Source organism: Branchiostoma belcheri, unplaced genomic scaffold (assembly GCF_001625305.1).
Source record: "Branchiostoma belcheri isolate BF01 breed outbred unplaced genomic scaffold, Haploidv18h27 scaffold5, whole genome shotgun sequence".
NCBI classification, from domain to species: domain Eukaryota; kingdom Metazoa; phylum Chordata; class Leptocardii; order Amphioxiformes; family Branchiostomatidae; genus Branchiostoma; species Branchiostoma belcheri.
Window position 1 is genome coordinate 17,676 of NW_017804131.1, and position 11,681 is coordinate 29,356.

Sequence of the window (11,681 nt, forward strand, 5' to 3'; positions counted from 1 at the left end):
ATAGTTTATTATATGTGCCCTGGTGATTTTGTCTATGCAGAGCTGTTCCTCTGACGGGGTATCTTCCTCAAGATCTGATTGGTCGATGCATTTTTGACTTCATCAATCAAGATGATGCCCCTATCATGTTGAGTGTACACGAAAAAGGTAAACAAAACTCAAACTTCTTCAGTTTCCATTTCATGTTTCTTTTTCTTTTTTTACATGTTAGCAATTGAGTGAGTGAGTGAGTCAGAGTATGCAATTATGGAATGAGTGAGTACGCAATTGATACAAGAGTGGAGTTTGTGGGTGTGTTAAATGTTTAATGGGGAAAACTTCTGATGACAAATTGTGATAAAAACAGGCAACTCTTTTCAGTTCCTATGTCATTTGCATTTACACATATGCCATTAAAACAATTGAGATGTGGGTGGGTGTATTAAATGATTGATGAGAAGACAACCGACGACAAATTGCAATGAAAACTTTAAGGTAGAATAACAGGCAAACTTCTTCTGAATCAGTATGTCATTAACATTTAGATTTACATTGACTGATTGTATGCCATTAGGACAATAGATGTGGGTGAGCGCAGGGGTGTATAGATGTTTAACTTGGAGACAACAGATGACAAATTATGATGTAAAACTACTAAAAGTAGAAAAACAGACTACAATCATGTAACTTCTTCATTTCCTTTTTCATTTTGCATTCACAATGTCATGATTGAATGCTATTAAGGAGATAGATAGATGTGGGTGGATGCAGGGGTGTATACCGGTAAATGTTTAACTTGGAGACAGGAGATGATAAATTATGATGTAAAGGTAGAAAAACAGGCAAACTTCTTAATCAGTTCCCATTTCATTTGCATTTACATGTACCTGTGTGCCATTGAAATAATTATGTGGGTGGGTGCAGGGGTGTATTAATGTTTAACTTGGAGACAAAAGATGACAAATCATGATGTAAAGGTAGAAAACAGGGAAACTTCTTAGTCACTTCCCATTTAATTTGCATATGTGGGTGGGTGCATGGGTGTGTAGATGACAAATTGTGATGTATGAAATCATTACATTTGATGAAATTGAAGCTATATTACTTTCTGAAATTAAATTCCTACTCATAGAATAAGAAGTAGAAAGATGATATGAGGGATGGGATATGTAACTGTTTTGTTCGAACTATTCTTTATTCATGAAAGATCAAATCGGCCTGCAGGCCACTTTTCATTGAGGTCATGAGGGAAGAGGTCAGAGACAGACACTAGACAAGTTTTACAGAAACAGTTTTCAGGTAGTGTATTGACAAGACATGAAGTGAGAAATATTTGAACAAAATTAAACTTGGGCCGGGCCGTACCGCTAGTTATCACACAGGCCGGAACACCCGCATCGAATGTAATGACATAATGTCATGACATAATGTCCTTTTACCGTTCACAGTTGTGAAAACACCTATGGGACAGACGTTCAACGAGGGCCCGATCCGCCTCTTGGTGCGCAACGGCAATGAGGTCACCATAGAAACCAGCTGGTCAAGTTTCATCAACCCGTGGACTCGGAAGATCGACTTTGTCATTGGACAACACCGAGTCACAAGGTACATTGTTGTTTCAAACAGGTAGCTTGTTGTTTTGGTAAATGTTTTGCAATTAATGACGATGAACAACAAACAATTCACTGGAGGTCTAGACACCTAGAGGCAAATTATTACATTTGTGTGTATTAATTTCAGAAATTATTTATGGCATCGTTCACAGACTATTCATGTACAATGTTGTTTTGATGTTCAACTACTTGATAAGTTGCCACCTGCGAAGCACAGAAATAAATTAAAATCAAAACATTTCTCTGTAATTATAATGGTTATTTAAAAGTTTCAGTCTGGAACTTGTACTAGTGACCTCCTGGTCGTTGTGGCTAAATTTTTCATGCTCCTTTAGATTATTTTTTAAGGCTTGAAATACAACTTGCACATGCAGCTTAGTGCAGGTATGATTGGAGCTGTGCAGGTATTTGAGCACAGAATATCCCTGAGGAAGGTGACAGACAGTCACCAAAATGTCGGCCAAATTAAACACTTTTTATTCAGTGACTAACCTGATAAAACTATTTACAGAGTGGTGAATGATGTTTTGTTGTTGTTTGTTACAGAGGTCCACAAGAGATAGACGTGTTCAGAAACCCCATCAAAGCGTGGATCGGCCATACAGAGATAAGGAAGGATATCACAGCTATGGAACAGGCCATCTGTAAACTCTTACTTCAGGTGAGGATGACGGTGGATTTTCTCTGCTTGCATTGTCGGTGTCCAAGAGGTTGGGAGTTTGAATCCCGACTGTTTCCAACTATTTCCAACAAGAATTAAAAGAAAATCTTGACGTGTCATTTTTGGTGGATTAAGGTCGTTGTTGTAATGACATCTTACACAAAATCTATGACTGTACATCTGAGGTTGATGACTTAACTAGTCCTAGGGCCACATTGTTGAATGCAATGTTGATTTGCGATGGTCACATAGTACAGCAATGTGCATTCTTAACTCTATTTTTGGTTTATTTTTTTCTATTCCAGACGACAATCCCACAACTTGCCACACCTGATCACCATCTGGTCTCACCTGTGGAGAACCCAGACCAGTTTGCAGAGGATGTGGATGTCCAGGTAATTATCACATGTTTCAGTGCTTTGTGTTTCAGTGGTTCCCATGCCGGCCATGTGAGTGGTGGCAAGATGTGCCACACAGGGATATTAAACTCACAGAGATTCAAGGGCAGATCTAGAAAAGAAAAGGGGGATTAGTGTAACAGTGTTGTTCAAGGGCCAGTAACTGTTCAGTCTGAATGGTCTGGATCTTTTAGCTTTGTGGTTAGTACATTGGGTTTCTGAGCTGGCGGCCCGGGTTTAGCGCGAGTTTGAATCCTGGGAGTCATGGGGATTGTAGTACTCGCCCCTTCGTGTGTCACACTGTAGTACTCACCTTGTCATAAAAAAAACTAGCTTGTTATCTTAGATCATATTTGTGGAAACTTTAAGACAAATTTTTTATATCATACTTAAAGCAGAATTGCCATCCTTATTTTGCAATCTGACTTAGCCTTTGTTACACAACCTCTCGCTGCACTGGGACTAATTATTGCACCCCTCTCCCTAGGGAGCTAATCAATCGGGTGCAGAGAGCTTTGTTCTCAAGTTAGTCAAGCTGCATACCACCTGACACCCCCCTCTAATTGATACAGTCATTGTGGTAGCTCCTATATTCAAGACACAGGAGGTACAAATGTACATGCAAGTGTATTTATTATTAGATCAGTGAATTTTCATCCTCAGTGGAAGAGCGATGGATATTTCTTGTCTGGGATGTAAGCTCTTAATTGGGCTAGTATCCAGTTATAGCCATCTATTTGTTCAGTATATGGCTTACATGTTTGTACCTTCAACAGTATAATCAAATTGTATATTGTTCCTCTTACATAAGGCTTTGCAGAGCCCTATCCCTAACCTTGAACCTACATTGAACAAAGATGGAAAGGGATTCAGAAACAGGTGCAGTAGAAAGCCTTAGAGTGCTTTCATTTACACTTAGAGGCCCCTGTCAGTTGTAAAATGATACTCAAGCCGCTTCTTTTTCTTGCAAAACAGCCACATTGTAAAGGTTATTTGCTGGTGTAGTTTGAAATTGGATTACACAAAAGGTTTCAATTTCAGTTTATCTATTTTGCCAGGATATGCATGTCACCTACTAACAGTTTTCCACAATTTCTGGGGGGAAAACCCTGATATCAAATATCATAACATAACAACAAATGATCATAATGAGAACAAAGGTTGACTCATTTGCATAAGTTCCACCATTGGATTATGGGTATTATGGACAATGAGAGCTTCAGTGCTTGAGATGAAAATGAAATTTCTATTCATCTATGGTTCAACATTATCACAAGTAATGCAGAGGTTTTCTTGTTTTTAAAGAAACTTAAACATCAATAATAATTATTATGCTGTATATATTACGAGGTACTAACTTATTGTACACAAATTTCGAGGTGCAGCAGCGTACCCGCAGTCAAAAATTAGGCGCACAGTTCCAATGTTTTGTGCACAAAGGCCATATGTGCCCAGTATTCTGATGTGGGTGGTTCAAAGACATCAAAGTAGCTTCAAATCTGTCGTATTAAAAATCAGGTAGGGATGAATTGTGGTAGACAAAGAATATTCTGTGCTCACAATGCCACTACCCCCATTGGCAGTTCTTCATTGCTCTGTAATTTCCTTTTTTTCAAACATTGTATCATACTGTGTTACATGTAAATTGAATGTTATGTCTGCCCTTCCTAGAAGGTAGTAGAAGGTCTTTCTCTGTTACAGGAAAAATGCATGGACATGCACATCCTGAAGGCACGCGGGCAGCAGATCTTTGCCGAGAAGGTGAAGAAGATGGCCGACAAGCCGGGGAAGGAGGCGGAAGATGCCAAGGGAACGTCTTCGTCGTCCAATGTGTACTCCCCGAGTCAGCCAGCTGCTCTACCCAACTATGAACAGCTCAACTACGCTCAAAACATCCACAGGTATTGTTTGTTTCTATGTTTCAACTGTATTTTAGTAGGGTACAATTACGAACATATAAAAGACACGGGAAGGGAGGAAGGGAACCTGATTGGCTTAGTCTTCTTGTTGATTTTTTTTTTTAGCATTGAGACTGATTGTCAGTTTTCTTCTTTTTTTTTAGCATTCTGACTGTTAGTATTATCAGTTTTTTAGTTTCTGATTGTCAGTCATCTTGGTTTTTCAGTTTTCTAATTGTCAGTATTCTTGAGGTTTTTTTTACTACTTTTTACTACCTTTATTATGTTATGTATGTCACAGGGAGCTCTGAAAAGTGCCAACATGGCGACATGCTAACCCTGTATAGATAGATAAAAATGAAATAAAATGAAACTACTTAAAATTTGTAACTTGTATATTTCCCCCAGATACCTGCTGAGCTGCCCTGACGTGTTCTCCAACTCGTCCATGGAGGAGGATCAGCAGCAGGAGCAGGACCTGACCACAGCCATGGACGCCGTGCAGGCCGCCGAGCTACCGCGGGGAGCTGAGGCTTCCAACCTCTTGCCTGACGAGGGACTGCCTTCTCAGACAGGTTTGTTTGTTTAATCAATAAATAAATTTTAATGACAAAGAGCCCACCAGCTGACTGTGTCACTGTGACGCAACAGGGACAGGGGCCGATTTTGCTTGCCAGGCAATTACGATTCATATCCAAACCTTTGAGGTGAGTTATCTTTGCCGTATTGATCAAAAGTATCAAATTTCAGTATGAAATCGTAAAATTATCTCATTTTCTCCACAGGTGTTATCACCACCATCGAGACATCGACGAGACCCGTGGCTGTCACCACAGGCAGCACGGTGATGACGATGGCCCCCATGTCACAGGACTCCCACGTCCCTCTGGACCCCGCACACAGCGAGGACATACCCATCGTCGACGACTTCAGCGACAAGAACGAGACCAACTCGGAGGTAGGCGAGCCCCTACCTCCCGCCTCCTCCTACCAGAAGGTGGGTCTGACGCAGGAGATCCTCAGCCAGCACACCATCAACCAGGAGCGGACGTACGTGGAGCAGGCGCTGAAGGAGGGCTACAACCACCTCCTGCTGCCCCACTTCCAGCGCCGCCACGGACACAAGCGCCAGCTCCTCACCCCGGAGAACGAGACCGTCACCAACAAGCTCAGCAAGCACTGCCAGATCAGCAACGGGATCCCCCGCCACCGCACCAGCATGAGCAACTCCTCCTCCATCGCCCCACAGACCACGCTCGTGGACGCTCAGACCGCGCAGAACATGTTCGTCCCCATCCACAACCCCAGCCAGAACCAGAGCATGCCCATGGGACAGATGCAGGTCCCTGTGTTCCCCAACCAGATGGGCATGAACTTGAGCATGTTTGGGATGCCTTTCGGCATGCCCGTCCCCCAGTTCATGCAGGGAGGGATGCCCCCCACAGGCCAGCCTATGATGGGATCTGTCCCCATGATGCCCATGGCTCAGAATTTCATGTACTCAGGCTTCTTCCCCCACTATGGCTTCTCCTCGGCGGGGGGTTTCACCGTGCCGACCACGCCTTCCATGCAGATCCCGCAGGGCAGCAGCATCTGGACGCAGGTCCCCCAGCGGCCGCTGTTCCACCAAGGCGGCGGCATGCAGCCTCTACACATCAACACCGACCCGGGAACACTCAGCCCGACAGTCCAGATGGAGGCCCCGCTGTCCCACGTGTCGGCGCAGTGCCTGAACCCAACTCCCGTGGTCGCGGCGTGCAGCACGTCGGCAGACCCTACCACGACATCCGTCCCCCCTCCCGCCCCGACGACAGGGATATCCGAGCGGGTGGGCTCGCAGTGCAGCAGCCCCCTGCAGCTCAACCTGATGCAGCAGGAACTACAGGAGGGCGGCAGTCGCCAGACCGCAGCGCAGGCCGGCAGCACGTGTCACCAGTCTCCCCACCGCAAACTCCAGACAGACCAGGAGGGGCTCGCACCTGTCAAGAAGGTCTGTAAGACTGCGCAGGTCAAGGACAAGGAGGACGACAACAGCTTGGACACGAGCTCGATGCTGGACTTGCTGTTGGCAGAGTCTAATGACGGGAACAGCAGCACACCTGACCTGGGATCAGACCCAAGCTTCACCTCTTCAGAAGGCTCCAACACACAGGAGCAGAAGAGAAAGATGGAGAGTAGAGAAAGAGAGAACTTCAAGAGATATGTGCTGCAGGTAAGCTGTCAGATACAATGTACAATTTTTGTATAAGAGTGTGATATTAGGTGCACATTTAACTACTTTCTATAGAGCTTGAGCAGTTCTTATTTTCTTACACTAATGCTCAGAACAGTTATGAATTAACTCCAGCAAAGATATTGTGATGCTCCTTTCTTAGATTCCATTATGAGAGACTTATATTACATGACTCAAAATGAAGCACAAATAGTCTTACATTGCACCAAGTTATTCGTGAAGGACAGTAGCTGAACATGCACAATATAATACAACGTATGGGTATTGTGTCTTTGGGTAAAATTAAGTTGTTGGTGCTCTTGTCTTCCAGGATCCGATCTGGCGTGTGATGGCCAACACAACTCAGAAAGTCATGATGACGTACCAGCTGCCCAGAAGGTCAGAAACACTCATAATTTCAACTTTAACCCTTAGTGACATTTCAGCATGAATCCTGAGTGGCAGTCCTTAGGTACATGTAGAAATTAGATGTACAATGTACACTGAAGAAGTCCTTTTTTTGAATGTCCAATTTTGTACTGAGGCCGTTTTGAAAAAATTATGTAACATTAGGACCATGCAAAATTTTCTTCAGTTCTTAAGCTATTTCTTTAAAAGGTAAATGAAAGGTGAATCATTCCCCAACCATCATTGCTTAGTACTATTCAGGGTGTGGAGGTGCCAAAGTATTGCACTGTATGAGTGTGTTTTAAAACTTTCAGCCATGCTTGTTTAGATTAGTATTTTGTGGTGGTGTACTAACAGCCAATGTTGAATGTGTTCCCACAGAGAGATAGACGATGTCCTGAAGCAGGACCAGGACAAGCTGCGGTCCATGGAGAGGAACCAGCCGGCCTTCTCCGCAGAGCAGATGGGCGAGCTGGAGGATGTCAAACTGTGCTGGGGCAAAATGAAGATGCCTGACATCGCTGTGAGTACTCATCTTTATTCTACCTGACGTTAGGTCACCGTACATCACTGCAGTGGACCTTTTATGTTTGTTTTCTTGCGTGAACGGGATAACTCAAGATTCTGTTTCGAACAACACTTCGAGTGTTCACAAACGAATCGCTGTCTTTGAGGGTTCTTTAAAACTTGACATGCTGTGAGTACTGATTGAACTCCTGCTTACTGGGGAGCCTAGTTGAGTTGGGCAATGAAGATATACAAGGCATATTGCTCAGTAAAGCTGGAAAGTTTGTTATAAAAATGGCAAACATGTTTGAGGTGTGGGTCATGACACCTGCAACAGCTGTCTGTGCCTCACATGTATGTCTTGTTTCAGTTCCAATGAATATACAAATACAAAACTTGTGTTTACAACAGGCTTGTGATGAGGCCATTGACAAGTGTCTGTCCAAGAAGCGGAAGAGAATGATGTCTTTTTCAGTAAAGTTTGATAGTTTAACATAAAAAAATGAAACTTGTGTTTACTACAGGCTTGTGACGAGGCCATTGACAAGTGTCTGTCCAAGAAGCGGAAGAGAATGCCGAGCAGGAAACACCTCTCCGTACAGACCGTCATCTCCCCGACCATGGAGTCCGTCCTGGAGTCCAACCTTCCCTCGTCGTCGGGCAGCTCACAGAAGTCGGAGACTGAGATGGCCAACCTGCCGGGGGACATCGGCCGGAGCACGGCCAAGGACAGCGACAACTGGGGGGACAACAGCAACGTCAGCAACGGGAGGTCATCGCGCAGCTCCAGCTCCATCAAGGAGTCGGACGACAAGTCGCAGAGCAACAACAGCAAAGACAGCGACGAGTACCCAGTGGAGAAGAGGTTACCACCGAAGAGACATTCCAGCCCAACCACAAGTAACTCCAGCAGTGACTTGTAGTAGTGTGAGAGATGGGGAGTGATGATGATGATGACCTTCTCAGCTGTAGGAATGACAAGGTGTCCCTTGTACCCCCATGCCAAGAGAAAGTTGATCACCCCTGTAGTAATATCTGCCCTAAATTAAATGGTTACAAGCTGTAGCCAAACATTCATGCCAAGCAGTTCTTGAAAACACATGTTCTTAACCTTCTCCCTGCTGCCTAGCTCTGTTACCATTGGAAAGTTGGTGTGTAAAGGTTACCTCAGCAGAGAGGAGGTTAAAAGTACATACAAGACATTAATGTTTACAATTCAAACTCTAGGTGGTCAAAGAACAAAGAAAATATTTGAATATCTGCTCCCGCCAGAAAGACTGAATTGCACCAACTTTAGTTCAGAAAACCATGTATTTGCTTGACTTGTTTCTCTACGGACAGGATCGAAGAAATGGCATGACAGACGACTATTTGACAGAAAGTCTATTAAAAAAAGAACAAACTCTTTTTTACGTACAACAAAACTGTTAGTGCCTTGTTGGCATTGTGTAGTGTACACAGTGTAGTTTGTATTGATAATGACTTAAAGTGAAATGATAGACATTTGGCTTTTACACTTCTCTCAGTGGGTAGTGATGACTTGAAGGCAGACTACAGGACAAACCTTGACACGTTTTGGTGTTGAGAAAGGCAAAAGACTTTTAGGGGCTGGAGGAAGTAAAGGGGCATCTTGGTGTAAATATCCCGGTGGAGACTATGTGGCTCAACAGGGCTCGAAATACCTTTTTCTGGATACATCAGAGGGTATTAAAAATTACCTACACCAGACAAATTTTACCTGCACAATTCAGAATTTAGGAAGTATGAAGTATACTAAAAAAACTGTACAGAAACCATTGCCATAATTTCTTTCATACTTCATAGGTGATAACAGTCAATGCAGCTAATAAAAAATCCACATACACGCCTACATTTGTATTTGTACTGGTAGGCAGGTAGACACCAGAAATACCTGCCTACCGGGTTTGTAGGTGGTATTTGGAGGTGGTATTTCGAGCTCTGCTTAATATGTAGGCATTTTTCATGTGCAGGCCACTCTTCGTTTTCTAAAGAGTCTATTTTGTAAGATAAAAAAAAGCTTATGGATGTCAGAGATGTGAATACCATAAAGATTATTAATATTAAGTATTGTAGATCCAAATAAGTCAAAGATGAGGGTATATGATGTTTGGGAGAAAAGTCTGGATTGTATGAATTGTGTAGCATAATCTTGCAGAGGTTATGCACACAGAAAGCAGACTCTTGTATATTTCAATGAAATGGACGAATATTCAAATGCTATAATTCCAACAGACAAAAATTTTTGAAAGGCGAAAAAAAAGGAGAAAACATCTGAAAATAGAAAAAAATTCATTTGTGAACGTCACTGTCATGTGGCTAGTGTATCAGTTTGTGCAATGTTTTCTGTGATTTGCAAAGTCGCCTCCAGTTACATGTTCACTTCTCTAGTTCATGTGTTCATCACACAGAAGTCTTCATTTTTTTCTTTCAAAAATTTAAATTGGATATAAAAACCATTTAAAAGTTGGAAGTACTAAGTTTTGATTGACAAGCCTTGTTTTCCAACAAGGCAAAAATATTTGTCATAAGTACCATGAGATTGTGTAATCTCATAGGTTTTAATGATTGTACTTTTCCTGTGGTTTCCTATTCAGTGTCCTATTTGGATTATGTATTTGTGTACACCAAACCATAATATCCCACGCTGCAGTATTTGACAAAGTTGTATTTCAGTTGACATATGTAAAAGAATGAGGTTGAAGAACAGACCAAAATGTTTGCATTCTAATTGTTAAGATATATATCATTTCTTCTGAAAATCACATCATTTAGATGATGGATACACACAGTGTTTCTCAGTAGTACAAGTGTGGTACAGTCATGTTGCTTAACTTGTAGTCCTTCTCAGCCAAAGCTGATAGTTTTTTATGTAATGTAAGAACTGTCAACTTACTTCAGGCAAAACCAATCTGTATTGAATATTGCAGGTTAGAAATACAGAGAAATGAAAGGATAAAATTACATGTATCTGGTTACATATCTTTGTTTATCAAACTGTTTAGTCAGTCTTTTAAGGGGAACATTCTCCAAATATCTTGTTAAAAAGGGACCTTCAAATTATGCTGTGATGTAGCTCTGCAGAGCTTGGTAACTTACTAAGATAGGATGTTGTTTGTCACTTCTTATAAGGAAAATCCTTATTTAGGAAACATTTGCCATTAGCTCTGCTAAGTCGGAAAGACCTGGGAACTGAGAGAAATTTGCAATGTCCCTTTAACTTTTAAAGTTAAGGAAGAAAATGTGATATCATATAGAGGGGAAACATGCTTTTTTATTTGCCATGTGAAATTCTTGAATGCAAAGCATGGAGTGAATTTGATTTTTCACATTGCCAGTGTCTTTCCGGATTAATGTGGCCAGTGTAATTTTTTTTAAAGTGACAATCATTTCTAGTCTTTTAGTGATCATTGAACAAGTAGTGAACAAAGTTAGGACATACATGTAGGATCCATAGATTAGATTGTATATTTTTGAAGAAATTCAGAGACCTTTCATCAGAAATATATATTTTGCCATTCTAAATGTCAACATTTAAACACAACTTGCTGTTTTCTATAGTCCACCTTCTCTTAATGTGTAATGTACTTTTGAAGGAGGTACCTACAGGGGAATTCGATGTCACCTTTTGTATATATTCAAATAATAACGTTAAGTCACAAGAGTATGTTGTACATATATTGTATACTGGAATATTGTAATGTGCAACTATCATTATCTTACTTGGACTCGAAAAGCTGATGGTAGGAATACATGTACATGTACAGGTCATAAGAATGAAGTTGTGTTGGAAAAAACAGGTGAAAATTTATCTGCAATCCAACTAGCTCCTGATCAACTTGTTTGAATGATTTTCTTACATTTTGATGTGTGGAATTGAGGGTGCTTTGGAAAGAGATTTGTAGTAAACTTTTGATACAGGAGTCCTACTATTATGATGGTTTGTAATAAATGTTACGGTTACAAATAAAGTGAGATATCACTGTT

The 11,681-nt window shown here is 41.7% G+C and overlaps 1 protein-coding gene across 1 annotated transcript in view; it reads left to right on the plus strand.

Annotated features, from left to right (window-relative positions):
• The window catches only part of LOC109479609 (period circadian protein homolog 1-like), a 24,768-nt gene extending 13,087 nt beyond the window's left edge, over nucleotides 1-11,681 (plus strand). The window contains exons 6-15 of the mRNA XM_019781596.1: nucleotides 41-147; nucleotides 1,428-1,584; nucleotides 2,139-2,253; nucleotides 2,559-2,648; nucleotides 4,353-4,552; nucleotides 4,958-5,124; nucleotides 5,335-6,761; nucleotides 7,093-7,160; nucleotides 7,551-7,692; nucleotides 8,201-11,681. Coding sequence (XP_019637155.1) covers nucleotides 41-147; nucleotides 1,428-1,584; nucleotides 2,139-2,253; nucleotides 2,559-2,648; nucleotides 4,353-4,552; nucleotides 4,958-5,124; nucleotides 5,335-6,761; nucleotides 7,093-7,160; nucleotides 7,551-7,692; nucleotides 8,201-8,599 — 2,872 coding nt within the window. The 3' untranslated portion in view covers nucleotides 8,600-11,681. The remainder of the gene's footprint in view (nucleotides 1-40; nucleotides 148-1,427; nucleotides 1,585-2,138; nucleotides 2,254-2,558; nucleotides 2,649-4,352; nucleotides 4,553-4,957; nucleotides 5,125-5,334; nucleotides 6,762-7,092; nucleotides 7,161-7,550; nucleotides 7,693-8,200) is intronic.